General features: G+C 41.1%; 1 protein-coding gene across 2 annotated transcripts; it reads right to left on the bottom strand.

Annotated features, from left to right (window-relative positions):
• Positions 1 to 2,952: 2,952 nt before the first annotated feature.
• Positions 2,953 to 10,691, bottom strand: LOC115185004 (uncharacterized). 2 transcript variants are annotated; one of them, XM_029745598.1, is made up of 2 exons: positions 10,333 to 10,691; positions 2,953 to 5,290 (listed from the first exon to the last, which is right to left on the bottom strand). In XM_029745598.1, the coding sequence occupies exon 2, from the start codon at positions 4,892 to 4,894 to the stop codon at positions 3,077 to 3,079; it is 1,818 nt and encodes a 605-aa protein (XP_029601458.1). In that variant the 5' UTR covers positions 4,895 to 5,290; positions 10,333 to 10,691; the 3' UTR covers positions 2,953 to 3,076. The 2 variants fall into 2 exon arrangements, with proteins under 2 accessions (XP_029601458.1, XP_029601457.1); XM_029745597.1 differs by having other exon boundaries at positions 10,433 to 10,691.
• Between the last annotated feature and the right edge of the window lie 5,295 nt (positions 10,692 to 15,986).

Raw genomic sequence — 15,986 nt, 5'->3', positions numbered from 1 at the left:
AATATGTATTGCCACTAGTGGTAAACAGTTCACTAGAGTTCCTTTCTGCCAGACAATTCTCTCAAGATTCTATTTGAATCTGTGGCAAACCTGTGGCCCAATATTTATTGCCAGTAGTGGCAAACATGTTAACGGAAGCCGTTTCTGCTGAACACATGAATTCCAAGACAAGTAACTCTTGATGAGCAATCAAGGTGATTAGAAAAAATAGTTGTAAAATGAAAACCAAGCTAGCTACCTAAACAAGTTGTCCGGTGAGTGTCTAACTTATTAATTACATTTCCTAATACATGTTAATAAAATGACATTAACTAATTGATGGCTAGTTAGCAATGGAATGTTTTATGGGATAGAATGATAAGAGTTATTTTATTTTGGAATTGAACAAGTCAGTAAAAACAAACAATGTTGTGTTTGTTGACAAACACCGAAAGTCCAAAGAGAAATTCTGGATCCTTCCGTAGATACCTTAGTCCCCAGAGGTCTTAACCTAGAGAAGACCTACAGTATACTTTAGTGAAAGGCCCATCCTTTTGTTGATCCAGGGAATCCCCCCCCCCCCATTTGTACTTCTTGTTTACACATGGAGGGCGCTTACCAAACCATTTGTTAGACCTCTTTGCCTTAGCGGTTGATGTTTTTTGTTTTTTGTTGTTAGCCCTGTTGTTTATTTTCCAATACCCAACATATTCTACAGGCATTATATAGTAATGGTTGTATAACAATTACACCTACTGTAACTGGAAGCTTCAAACTTTTCCTTTTTTTTTTTTACTGGTTTCAGTTTTGGATTTCATCACTAGGTGGAGACCTTAACCATAGTACCCCACACCCTGACCCCCAACCTGTATGGTTACCACACTCTCTCTCATTAGCACCACCAGCTGAAGAGAGTTTTGTCCCTAATTGTCTTCCCCATGCCCTATATGAACTTTCCCATTACCTTTGGGATTATTCTGAAGAAGGCCATTAAAGGTCAAAACATCAATATTTTAAACTTGACTAATAAAACTAAGATTTATTTATGGTGAGCGAGCTTTGCACCTTTTCCTTTCCAATGATGTTTACAGAATTTTAGGTTGCACCTCAACTCATGTTGGTTGAGCACCCTCTACTTCTTTCCAAATGGGAATAGAGTGAACACATTTTATTGATACCAGTTTCAATCTGTCAGTGCCATTGACTGGCTAGCGCTTAGCTAGCTAGCTAACGTTAGCTATCATATTTTTGCACAATTAATGTGATAGCTAGCTAGCTAACTAAGGATTTACCTAAACACTTATACTGTATTTTTTGGTGAATACGTTGCTGTCTTTAATACCAATATGCATTTCAATATGCTAGTGTCACTGTTCAATAGTATTTTAGCTAGCACAATAGCTAAGGTAACAACAATATGAGGTATTATTCTCATAAATGTAGCCCATACATTCATCCTTTGTAACAATTAGTTGTTTTAAACTATTGGCTAGCGCATCTTGTTCATGTGTGTTTTTCCTCTTCCTCTTTCTAGAAGTAATCAGTTACAGAGCAAAATGACAGATTGAGGCCTTCAATCAAACTGAGGACAAACTGAGGAAATATGTGTGCACCAGGTCAAGACTTCTTGCATGGATGGCTTTGAGATGTAAGTTAACAATCATTCATTTTGGAACAATAATATGAAATACCATATTAGGCATAACTCAATTGTATGTTTTTCTTCCACCCAAGCCTTATATACCCGAGTCAGGAAGAAGAGACAACTAGTAGACAATGATGAAGTCCCCAGTCTGGATTGAGTATCATAACTAGTTGAAGACACATCTTGTATACTGTGGCTCTCTAGGAACAGTTGGTCACACATTAAAAATAGATTTAGTAGGCCTAAGTCCCAGTTTATGCTAACTACATCGTTTGTTTATAAAGCATTTATACAAGACAGAAACGTTGTTTCCCTGCTGAAAAATATATAGCATGCCAGTTTCAGTGAGAAGCATAGCAACACGCATAGCAACACGCATAGAAACACACATAGCAACACGCATAGTAACACGCATAGAAACACGCATAGCAACACGCATAGCAACACGAATAGCAACAGGCATAGCAACACGCATAGAAACACGCATAGCAACACACATAGCAACACGCATAGCAACACGCAGAGCAACACGCATAGCAACACGCAGAGCAACACGCATAGCAACACGCATAGAAACACGCATAGATACACGCATAGCAACACGCATAGCAACACACATAGCAACACGCATAGCAACATGCATAGCCACCAAGGCAACAGCTGACCCAGTTTTTCCAAAGCCAAACCCATTAGCCGCTGAATCTACCTATTAAGATACAAAAATCTAAAATGTTTTCAGTATGCTAATGTTGATTTTGTTTTGTGTTTTCTGATTGTTTCAGTTCATGCATTCAACAAGCTTTGGACGAAGGACGTCCATAGGCCGTCATCTCCAAAGTTCACTCAAAAAGGCAATAGTTGTGAACTGGGCTTGATATAGTTGTTGATGTTTTAATTATCTACATTTTGTTAATTATCTTTTAAACTTCCATTGGTTGAAAGCTATTGCTCAATTATCACTTGGCTCATGTAAATTCTGTAGTTGCTCCTTTAAACATCCTACGGTCAACATCTCCATAGTGTTCACATTTCTCTCATGTGAATGTAGCTACATAAACATATTAAATAAACTATTTATTTGGGAAATATCCTGTCTTTGCTCTTTTCTTCATTAGCAATTTGGATTTATTTTTATCTGTTAAGATATTGGATACATGTTGTTTAGTATATTTAGCATGTTTAGTTCTCCCTGTGAGAAGAAAGTTCATTTAAAGTTATATGTGATTGGGTTTATGAAGATACAACATTTCAATGTTGTTAACAGACAGTAACCAAAAAACGGATCTCATTTGCATATTCATGTTCGCCACAAGTTTCCCAGAATTGTTTGCCAGAAGTTTACAAGTTGCCGCAAATTTGCCGCAACAGTTTGCCACAAAACTAATTTGCATGTGAAAATATGAGCTTGCCACAAATTTGGTTTGCCACAACTGTTTTCCAGAAGCCAGTTTTTTAGATAAGGGGTGTTGAACATACAACAGTTTTCATGTTTATCATCAACATACTCACCTTAAATACTTCCTGGTGGCAGTTTCCTGCTGGCTCCCTAGTGGCTACGATCTCTCCTTCCCGTAACTCTGATTGGCCGTTTGGAAGGTGTGTCTGCTCCGAGACAGTTAGAGCATCCTTGGAATCCAGGTAATTTCCTGAGTGTCCCTCTCCTCCCTCTCCTCCCTCTCTTTTTCTCTCTTCCACTGTAGACAGACATTCTAAGGGATCTCTGTCTACCTCTGTCTCTCTCTCTTTCTGAGTCTCTCTCTCAAGCCTTGAGTGTGGCTCGTGATTCTCTACTGTGGCTACAGACGTGTGCCGCATCTGTCTCTCTGTTTGTCTGTCCATCTGTCTGTCCGTCTCCAATGAGCTCACACACACCAGGCCGATAACGCTTGATGAGTCCGGACTCACCCTCCAGGCCTTCAGCATCACCTGAGGAGACCGTCTGCCTACTAGAGGAGGGGGTGAGGCAGGGTCACAGGCAGGGGAGCGAGGGGGATGAGGGGTCAGGGGTGAGGCGGGTGTTGGGGGACACTCTGGGTGGTTCTCACTGCGGAGGGTCAGGGACACACTGTGGACGTAGTCCCCCAGATGCTGCCCTGCTCTGGGGGAGCCCAGCGGTGACTGCTCCCCTCCCTCCTCTGGAGGAGAGAAGGAGCGCGAAGACGTCCGCCATTTTCTAGCCGTCTCCGTAACGTTGCTAAAGAACTTAATCAGACCCCCAAAATGTCCGCCTTTGCTGTCAGAGTGCTTTGGAGCCGCTGGCTGAAAGTCCCTGACGCTCTCGAAGTCCACCGAGCCGTAGTCAGAGTCCATGGTCTTGTCCAGTGTGTGGAGCTCTGAGTCAAAACTCCTCTCTGAGTAGGCCGGGTTCCCCTTCCCCAGGACAGAGATCCTCCTCAGGTAACTCCACACGTCAGCTCTCTTAGATCTCCTCCCACCCAGCTGGACCTTGGGGCTGCCCCTCACACTCTGCTCTTCACACACTCCTGCTGAGGTACTGTTACAGTTAGAGGAGTGGTTGGCCTGCGCCTGAGCCTGGACCTGAGGTCTCTTGGAGTCGGAGACTCTCTCTGTGGGCTTAGAGCCGTTCTGGGTAAGAGGCTCCACTAGTGAGTGAAGATGGTGTCTGTCCAGGGTAGCTGTCAGATCAATGTCCTCAAATGAGCAGTCGAACTCGGCGGTGTGTCCGGCATACGAGTGCCGCTTTGCACGGTGGCGGAGTGTGCTCCTACAGGGGTGCAGGCCGGGCGAGGGGAGGAAGTCCCGGCAGAAAGAGTCGTCCTCCGTCTCTCTGTCTCTGAACTTAGTGCTGGACCCAGACATCTTTCCCACCCTCCCCTTGAAGACACCCAGAGAGCGGAGCTTCTTGATGGAGCGGACCTTGTCAGCAAAGGACAGTTTAGGGATGGAGGCCTCCTCTCCGGGGAGGATCATGGAGTGAGGTCTTCTGTTATCCAGCTCTGAGGCCACTCTACGCTGGGTCAAGATCTTCCAGATTCCCCCAGTCGCTCTTGTTCTACGGTTGACCTCCGAGCGCTCCTTTCCAGGGGTCTGAGGGTGTGCCTGGTTCAATGCCTGTCTATCCCCAGTCTCCTGCCACTCTCTCTGGGCTTGGCCTTCTCCTTGACCCTCTCCCTGTCCCTCTCCCTTCCCAGTCTCCTGGATAGATACGGTGCCAGTCTCATTCTGCACATCCAGAGACACGATGAAGACTTTATTGACGAACCCGTTGGGGTCGCTGCTGTGGGAGGCGGGGCTGTCCGAGTGTTCCATCCTCTCTCATCTCATCCTACTACAGCTCTGTCAGCTATCAGCTCCGTCAGCTATCGGTTCCGTCAGCTATCAGCTCCGTTAGCTATCAGCTCCGTCAGCTATCAGCTCCGTCAGCTATCGGTTTCGTGAGCTATCAGTTCCGTCAGCTATCAGCTCCGTCGGCTATCGGCTCTGTCAGCTATCAGCTCCGTCAGCTATCGGCTCCGTCAGCTATCGGTTCCGTCAGCTATCAGTTCCGTCAGCTATCAGCTCCGTCGGCTATCGGCTCTGTCAGCTATCAGTTCCGTCAGCTATCAGTTCCGTCAGCTATCAGCTCCGTCGGCTATCGGCTCTGTCAGCTAACAGCTCCGTCAGCTATCAGCTCCGAACCGCACAATCTCTTTCACTCCCACACACCTGGAGAGATAAAACACACAACACAGCAATTTGTGAACTCTCTTATACTCACACACACACAATTCAATTCAAATCAATGAAAGAACCCTGTATTTATCTCTGATGGGAAATAAGAACCCTGTATTTATCTCTGAGGGGAAATAAGAACCCTGTATTTATCTCTGATGGGAAATAAGAACCCTGTATTTATCTCTGATGGGAAATAAGAACCCTGTATTTATCTCTGATGGGAAATAAGAACCCTGTATTTATCTCTGATGGGAAATAAGAACCCTGTATTTATCTCTGAGGGGAAATAAGAACCCTGTATTTATCTCTGATGGGAAATAAGAACCCTGTATTTATCTCTGATGGGAAATAAGAACCCTGTATTTATCTCTGATGGGAAATAAGAACCCTGTATTTATCTCTGAGGGGCAATAAGAACCCTGTATTTATCTCTGAGGGGAAATAAGAACTCTGTATTTATCTCTGAGGGGCAATAAGAACCCTGTATTTATCTCTGAGGGGCAATAAGAACCCTGTATTTATCTCTGATGGGAAATAAGAACCCTGTATTTATCTCTGATGGGAAATAAGAACCCTGTATTTATCTCTGATGGGAAATAAGAACCCTGTATTTATCTCTGATGGGAAATAAGAACCCTGTATTTATCTCTGATGGGAAATAAGAACCCTGTATTTATCTCTGAGGGGCAATAAGAACTCTGTATTTATCTCTGAGGGGAAATAAGAACCCTGTATTTATCTCTGATGGGAAATAAGAACCCTGTATTTATCTCTGATGGGAAATAAGAACCCTGTATTTATCTCTGATGGGAAATAAGAACCCTGTATTTATCTCTGAGGGGCAATAAGAACTCTGTATTTATCTCTGAGGGGAAATAAGAACCCTGTATTTATCTCTGATGGGAAATAAGAACCCTGTATTTATCTCTGATGGGAAATAAGAACCCTGTATTTATCTCTGATGGGAAATAAGAACCCTGTATTTATCTCTGAGGGGAAATAAGAACTCTGTATTTATCTCTGAGGGGAAATAAGAACCCTGTATTTATCTCTGAGGGGAAATAAGAACCCTGTATTTATCTCTGATGGGAAATAAGAACCCTGTATTTATCTCTGATGGGAAATAAGAACCCTGTATTTATCTCTGATGGGAAATAAGAACCCTGTATTTATCTCTGAGGGGAAATAAGAACTCTGTATTTATCTCTGAGGGGAAATAAGAACCCTGTATTTATCTCTGAGGGGAAATAAGAACCCTGTATTTATCTCTGATGGGAAATAAGAACCCTGTATATATCTCTGAGGGGCAATAAGAACCCTGTATTTATCTCTGAGGGGCAATAAGAACCCTGTATTTATCTCTGATGGGAAATAAGAACCCTGTATTTATCTCTGAGGGGCAATAAGAACCCTGTATTTATCTCTGAGGGGAAATAAGAACTCTGTATTTATCTCTGAGGGGCAATAAGAACCCTGTATTTATCTCTGATGGGAAATAAGAACCCTGTATTTATCTCTGATGGGAAATAAGAACCCTGTATTTATCTCTGAGGGGCAATAAGAACCCTGTATTTATCTCTGATGGGAAATAAGAACCCTGTATTTATCTCTGAGGGGCAATAAGAACCCTGTATTTATCTCTGAGGGGAAATAAGAACTCTGTATTTATCTCTGAGGGGCAATAAGAACCCTGTATTTATCTCTGAGGGGAAATAAGAACCCTGTATTTATCTCTGAGGGGAAATAAGAACTCTGTATTTATCTCTGAGGGGCAATAAGAACCCTGTATTTATCTCTGAGGGGAAATAAGAACTCTGTATTTATCTCTGAGGGGCAATAAGAACCCTGTATTTATCTCTGAGGGGCAATAAGAACCCTGTATTTATCTCTGAGGCGAAATAAGAACCCTGTATTTATCTCTGAGAGGCAATAAGAACCCTGTATTTATCTCTAAGGTGCAATAAGAACCCTGTATTTATCTCTGAGGGGACTTGTGACCAGGGCCCAACAGCAGTGGCCTATATAGGCAATAGGGTGCCACTTGGGAGAAGACCCTATCTCTCATCACTTGTAACACATGACTTAACATAGTAGAACATGGTCTTACATGACTTAACATAGTAGAACATGGTCTTACAACACATAACATAGTACAACATGGTCTTACATGACTTAACATAGTAGAACATGGTCTTACAACACATAACATAGTAGAACATGGTCTTACATGACTTAACATAGTAGAACATGGTCTTACATGACATAACATATTAGAACATGGTCTTACAACACATAACATAGCAGGAAATGGTCTAAGATGACTTAACATAGTAGACCATGGTCTTATATGACTTAACATAGTAGAACATGGTCTTACATGACTTAACATAGTAGAACATGGTCTAACATGACTTAACCTAGTAGAACATGGTCTTACATGACTTAACTTAGTAGAACATGGTCTTACAACACATAACATAGTAGAACATGGTCTTACATGACTTAACATAGTAGAACATGGTCCTGCATGACTTAACATAGTAGAACATGGTCTTACATGACTTAACATAGTAGAACATGGTCTTACATGACTTAACTTAGTAGAACATGGTCTTACAACACATAACATAGTAGAACATGGTCTAAGATTACTTAACATAGTAGAACATGGTCTTATATGACTTAACATAGTAGAACATGGTCTTACATGACTTAACATAGTAGAACATGGTCTTACAACACATAACATAGTAGAACATGGTATTAAAACACATAACATAGTAGAACATGGTCTAAGATGACTTAACATAGTAGAACATGGTCTTATATGACTTAACATAATAGAACATGGTCTTACATGACTTAACTTAGTAGAACATGGTCTTACAACACATAACATAGTAGAACATGGTCTTACATGACTTAACATAGTAGAACATGGTCCTGCATGACTTAACATAGTAGAACATGGTCTTACATGACTTAACATAGTAGAACATGGTCTTACATGACTTAACTTAGTAGAACATGGTCTTACAACACATAACATAGTAGAACATGGTCTAAGATGACTTAACATAGTAGAACATGGTCTTATATGACTTAACATAGTAGAACATGGTCTTACATGACTTAACATAGTAGAACATGGTCTTACAACACATAACAAAGTAGAACATGGTCTTAAAACACATAACATAGTAGAACATGGTCTAAGATGACTTAACATAGTAGAACATGGTCTTATATGACTTAACATAATAGAACATGGTCTTACATGACTTAACATAGTAGAACATGGTCTTACAACACATAACATAGTAGAACATGGTCGTACATGACTTAACATAGTAGAACATGGTCTTACAACACATAACATAGTAGAACATGGTCGTACATGACTTAACATAGTAGAACATGGTCTTACATGACATAACATAGTAGAACATGGTCTTACAACACATAACATAGTAGAACATGGTCTTACAACACATAACATAGTAGAACATGGTCTTACATGGAACATTCTATACAGGCATACATAACTAACAAACAATGTTCAGTATTTGAGATGAGCTAATGTAGGGTGACTTGAAACAAGGGAATCTTTCATCTTGTGTGCTGTACAGTGGTACAGCATTATTTAAACCCCCACCCCGATGCCCCTCTATATCCCCGCGAGCCACATTAGCCCAAGTAATTATACAGAAGACAGCGACACACGAACACACATACACCAGGATCCTGCGTTGCCGCGGAAACCGAGCTCTACGGAGGTGGTGGTGATGTGTGTGCAGCAGCAACGTTTGTGTGTTTTTGCGTGCGTGTTTGTGTGTTTGTGTGTGTGCGTTTGTGTGTGTTGATATCACATGACATATCCCCTTCATTTGAGGAGGATGACTGAGAGCTAGGCCCAGCCTCCATTCACTCTCTGTTCCACATATTAATGGCCTATACTAGTCCACGTCATTTGAGACAGGACTGTGCCCTGTTAGCCTACGTTATGTGAACCTACAGATCCATCCCACAAGAGTAGTTAGGCATACATGTAGTTAGATACAGTATTGTAAACTAATCTAGAAGGTATGGTTATATCATATAGTTAGATACAGTATTATAAACTAATCTAGAAGGTATGGTTATATCATATAGTTACATACAGTATTATAAACTAATCTAGAAGGTATGGTTACATCATATAGTTACATACAGTATTATAAACTAATCTAGAAGGTATGGTTACATCATATAGTTAGATACAGTATTATAAACTAATCTAGAAGGTATGGTTATATCATATAGTTACATACAGTATTATAAACTAATCTAGAAGGTATGGTTACATCATATAGTTACATACAGTATTATAAACTAATCTAGAAGGTATGGTTACATCATATAGTTAGATACAGTATTATAAACTAATCTAGAAGGTATGGTTACATCATATAGTTAGATACAGTATTATAAACTAATCTAAGACATATCCTCTACTAGAAGTTAAACAATAGTCCAAGAATGTGTCAACTGTACTATATATATATATGTTTTATAATAACATGATTTAAAAGGATAGTATTCCATATAAATGATCCTATAATTACATATAGGCCTATATACCCTATAAACTAGAACAGGTGTAATTTATTCAATATTACTTGGATTAAAATAGGCTCTTATCAAATATTCATAAAATGGAGAAGAAAAAAATATATGCCAACATGACATTCTAAATAAGAAAAATCTGCCTCACGTTATGTTTTGTTATTGTTTTAAATAGGCCTGCAGAAACGTCAAAGTAAACTGAAAAGTGCATAGTTGATTAATAATTAGGATGGGCAACGGTAAGAATCGGCTATAGCCAATCTTTAGAACAGTTCGGGAAATATATTTTTTCTCATCTAAGAAATTTAACCGATCCATTTAACGAGAATCCGTTACAGTATAGCCTCTATGGCAATGCATTGACGATAACAGACGTAACAAGCAAGAAACGTTACGGAACATGCGTTTAGAATATTGTTGTAACCTACCAACCGGCTTTCAAGAGTTGAAACTCCTCAATACTTCTGAACAAAACGTAATCTTTCAATTACAGTAAGTAGGATACAAAAACAGCGGTTGACTTCCCACCTGGTAAACTTTTTATATCCATGAGTAACGCTGAACTTATGCTGTGGCGAGTTCTCAGGCGAAATCTTTTGACGTGGGCTAATCTCCTTACGTTCTAGAAATCCTCCTCAAAACTCTGAAATGTCCAAAGTTTTCTCTCTAAGCAGAGAGAATGATGAACACTCTTGCCCTTTAAACTCAAGCAGCAGACGCCGACAGTCAGATGATAAAACGCTCTCACGCAGACAGTGGAAAGCAGGACCGACAACATATGATCAGCAGCCAGGGCGCAAAACACACACACACACACACACACACACACACACACACACACACACACACACACACACACATACACATACACACACACACACACACACACACAAGATGTATTGAAACAAATTACCTTGATAGACTTAGTTTCCTCCAAAAAAGTATATATATATATCAGTTACTGTTGAATTGTAATTAGTAAACTGCCCACCAGTTCATTTATGTGGCCCAATAACCTTAGCGATATAATGGTTCAAGTTAAACATGAAAAGAGGTGATTGACTGAACAGTGGTTTCATTGGCTGGACCCGCTTTCAGGGATTGCTTTGAATGTGAAAATCCTTCTATTGAAGGACACAATGGGAGAGAGCACACAGGGGAAACTGAATTCACAGAATCTAAACAGCTTCAGAGTCTTTTAGCTGTGAAAGAGGAGATGGTAGGGCAGGGGACTAAATTTAAACATTTCCTCTCCGTCCTGTTTCTGGCCCATTGTCATCGCATGGTGTTCTCCCTTCTACACAGGAAGCAGTGGATCTTACAGCAAAGGGGGTGGGGGGGGGGACTATTTGGCTGACAATGGCAGGAAGCCTGTCTGAATGTATGTAACAATCTGTCTGTGTGTGTGTGTGTCCGCCCTCCTGTGGACCAAAGACCCCTTAGAGTCGTCCTGAAGAACCTCACTGTTTTGTAAATGTCTCATTTATCCTCCATACTCTTCCTCTGTAACTCATACTCTACAGTCATCATCCTCTTCCTCTGTAACTCATACTCTACTGTCATCATCCTCTTCCTCTGTAACTCATACTCTACAGTCATCATCCTCTTCCTCTGTAACTCATACTCTACTGTCATCATCACGCCACTGAGGACAGTAACAACCAGGCTCTTTACATGTGACCCATTGTTTATCAAGATGACAAACCTTAAAGGCACAATGAAGGTTTCCTGCCGTGGCGGGGCTGCCGTGGGCTGAAACACAGATGCAGGATTGTGGAGAGACCGTTATAGAATAAGAGTCATGCCGTGTTTATAATATGGTCAAATGAAAATATTTTTATAGAAAAGTAACATTATCGTTACATGATAACTTGACAGCCTTCATAATAATAACCTGAAGACTGTACAGATATAGGATCTTCATTTGATCACCCTGTTACTGGAGAACTTTCCTGTAATGAAGGACATTTACAACTGTAGTGTATTTGAGGTTTAAAAAGGCTTCTGAAGTTTGTAATTTCGACTTTGAAATTTCAGACTTGATTTTCCCTTACGAAAAATGTATCAACTCCTACACGAATGTCCAATAATTCATTATAATCCAAAGCATAAATCATATTTCCTGTTGCTGCAGGATTATTTTCCTGCTGTAGCAATCTGGCTAAAATGAAGGTCCTACAGATCAGTATCTTATACACACTAAATGGCAGCAATTTAAAGTATTGTAATGTCTGGTCCTCCTCTTTCTCTATTCCAACCCTATCGCTCCTTTTCTCACAGAAGCCAGGCAGCTTCATGCTGTCCCTTCCAGTCAGTCACAATAAACACATCCTGATCCTGGCCTAAAGCTCTCTGTCTCTACTGTGGTCGTCCTCTCAGGCTTCTCAGTCTAGCTCAGACCTGCTCAATCCAGACGCATAGACAGTACATTACACCAAACACATAGACAAACACATAGACAGTACATTACACCAAACACATAGACAAACACATAGACAGTACATTACACCAAACACATAGACAAACACATAGACAGTACATTACACCAAACACATAGACAAACACATAGACAGTACATTACACCAAACACATAGACAAACACATAGACAGTACATTACACCAAACACATAGACAAACACATAGACAGTACATTACACCAAACACATAGACAAACACATAGACAGTACATTACACCAAACACATAGACAAACACATAGACAGTACATTACACCAAACACATAGACAACACATAGACAGTACATTACACCAAACACATAGACAAACACATAGACAGTACATTACACCAAACACATAGACAAACACATAGACAGTACATTACACCAAACACATAGACAAACACATAGACAGTACATTACACCAAACACATAGACAAACACATAGATAGTATATTACACCAAACACATAGACAAACACATAGACAGTACATTACACCAAACACATAGACAAACACATAGACAGTACATTACACCAAACACATAGACAAACACATAGACAGTACATTACACCAAACACATAGACAAACACATAGACAGTACATTACACCAAACACATAGACAAACCATAGACAGTACATTACACCAAACACATAGACAAACACATAGACAGTACATTACACCAAACACATAGACAAACACATAGACAGTACATTACACCAAACACATAGACAAACACATAGACAGTACATTACACCAAACACATAGACAAACACATAGACAGTACATTACACCAAACACATAGACAAACACATAGATAGTACATTACACCAAACACATAGACAAACACATAGATAGTACATTACACTGACTACACACAGAGACACACTTTAAACAATTCAACGGGTGATTAGATTCATTAGAAGAGTGATGGAGAAAGTGTGTGTGAGAGAGAGAGAGAGAGAGAGATGGAGAGCAAGAGAGAGAGAGAGAGAGAGAGATGGAGAGCAAGAGAGAGAGAGAGAGATGGAGAGCAAGAGAGAGAGAGAGAGATGGAGAGCAAGAGAGAGAGAGGGAGAAAGAGAGAGACAGACAGAGAGATGGAGAGAAAGAGAGAGAGAAAGATGGAGAGCAAGGGAGAGAGAAGATGAGAGATGCAGAGATAGAGGACAGTGAGAGCGACGAAAGAGATGAGAGAGAGAGATCGATGAGAGAGGGGAGAGAGATAGGAGACGACAGGAAGAGAGAGAGAGAGAGAGAGAGAGAGAGAGAGAGAGAGAGAGAGAGAGAGAGAGAGAGAGAGACAGACAGAGAGATGGAGAGAAAGAGAGGGAGAGCGAGGAGAGAGAGAGAGAGAGAGAGAGAGGAGATATGTAATATAATATGTATATAACTCTGTGTGAATATACAGTATGAGAGAGAGAGGAGATATGAAATATAATATGTATATAACTCTGTGTGAATATACAGTATGAGAGAGAGGAGATATGTAATATAATATGTATATAACTCTGTGTGAATATACAGTATGAGAGAGAGAGGAGATATGTAATATAATATGTATATAACTCTGTGTGAATATACAGTATGAGAGAGAGAGGAGATATGTAATATAATATGTATATAACTCTGTGTGAATATACAGTATGAGAGAGAGAGATATGTAATATAATATGTATATAACTCTGTGTGAATATACAGTATGCAGGCTAGCTACTGCTCTTAGGGTGTTACAACTGTGTGTGAACATTGCTACTGATCTTAGCAGTGATGTCATAGGCTTCACATTTTCTGAACAATTGCTGTCTTCCTGTGCTTCCTGTGACATAGTCCCGACTGACTGCAGGGATAGATAGAGATTACACACACACACAAACACACATGCACACACACGCACACGCACACACGCGCACACACGCACACACACACAGGACTCAGTTTAGCTACAAACAGCTGTAATTATTTCAGCAGTATTTGTCAACGCCACCGAGGGAAAACAGTGTATGAAAAAAGAGAGAGCGAGGGCAGGACGATAAGAGGGTCAGATGCTGTATGTTGTGATATGATCGTCAATAAAAGCCTGGGAACATGATTCACATACCATAGCTAGCTAATTTGAGTGTCGTACTGTTTGTTCACACTTGCTATGGCATTTACACGTGAACATTTGTGTTGAAATATGTTTCAAGAAGCACATGAGGATGACTTGTTTAGACTTGTTAATGTCCTTCTTGGAACGCTGATAACAGTCATGTAGACTATTGGCAGATTGGTTAAAGGGATATTGGTGATTTAAGCTTGTTAATGATTTGTGTGAGTTGTAATCTCGACAAGGCTAATGTTCAACACACACGGTCTGGATATTAAATACATTCAGGCAATAGACACTGGCTAGTAGTAGAGCAGGGTTGGATAAAATTACACTGACATTCTTCACATTCCCTCAGAGCAGGCCTGTGTCCCAAATGGCTCCCTATTCCCTATATAGTGCATTACTTTTGACCAGGTGCACTACTTTGACCAGGACCCAGAAGTAATGCACTATATAGGTTGCCATTTGGGATGCAGACCAGATCTACATTCTTTCCCTGTCCTAACTGCTCATGGCACCATCACTGCCACAGCCAACACACACACACACACACACACACACACACACACACACACACACACACACACACACACACACACACACACACACACACACACACACACACATCACTGCTAACCCTAAACCTAACCCACTGACACAACTGTTATTTTTTATTTGCTTAAAAAAATGCTGAGAGGAGTTTCAGAAGCTTTGCATATTGTCTGCACACGCTCACGTGCACATCATACCCCTCACAACATCACGTTTAGAGTGGGAGGAATATTTAAGAGGAGAGTTTATGTAGTGGTGACAGTGGGGAGAGGGCCAGGCTCTGCTATCTACCTTACCTAGAGGAGAGAGAGAGAAGAGAGAGAGGGAGAGGGAGGTGAGAAGAGAGAGAGAGAGGAGAGAGAGGGAGGTGAGAAGAGAGAGAGGAAGATGAGAGAGAGGGAGGTGAGAAAAAAAGAGAGGAAGAGGAGAAAGAGGGAGTTGAGAAGAGAGAGAGGAAGATGAGAGAGAGGGAGGTGAGAAGAGAGAGAGGAAGAGGAGAGAGAGGGAGGTGAGAAGAGAGAGAGGAAGATGAGAGAGAGGGAGGTGAGAAGAGAGAGAGGAAGAGGAGAGAGAGGGAGGTGAGAAGAGAGAGAGAGAGGAGAGAGAGGGAGGTGAGAAGAGAGAGAGGAAGATGAGAGAGGGAGGTGAGAAGAGAGAGAGGAAGAGGAGAGAGAGGGAGGTGAGAAGAGAGAGAGAGAGAGGAGAGAGAGGGAGGTGAGAAGAGAGAGAGAGAGAGGAGAGAGAGGGAGGTGAGAAGAGAGAGAGGAAGAGGAGAGAGAGGGAGGTGAGAAGAGAGAGAGAGAGGAGAGAGAGGGAGGTGAGAAGAGAGAGAGGAAGAGGAGAGAGAGGGAGGTGAGAAGAGAGAGAGAGAGGAGAGAGAGGGAGGTGAGAAGAGAGAGAGGAAGCGGAGAGAGAGGGAGGTAAGAAGAGAGAGAGGAAGAGGAGAGAGAGGGAGGTGAGAAGAGAGAGAGGAAAATGAGAGAAG

This window comes from Salmo trutta, unplaced genomic scaffold, assembly GCF_901001165.1.
Source record: "Salmo trutta unplaced genomic scaffold, fSalTru1.1, whole genome shotgun sequence".
Classification (NCBI taxonomy): domain Eukaryota; kingdom Metazoa; phylum Chordata; class Actinopteri; order Salmoniformes; family Salmonidae; genus Salmo; species Salmo trutta.
The sequence above is the reverse complement of the archived record's forward strand: the minus strand, read 5'-3'. Positions and strand labels throughout refer to the sequence as shown.

Coding starts and splice junctions, on each gene's coding strand:
- LOC115185004 (XM_029745598.1), bottom strand. CDS start 4,894: ATGGAACACTCGGACAGCCCCGCCTCCCACAGCAGCGACCCCAACGGG.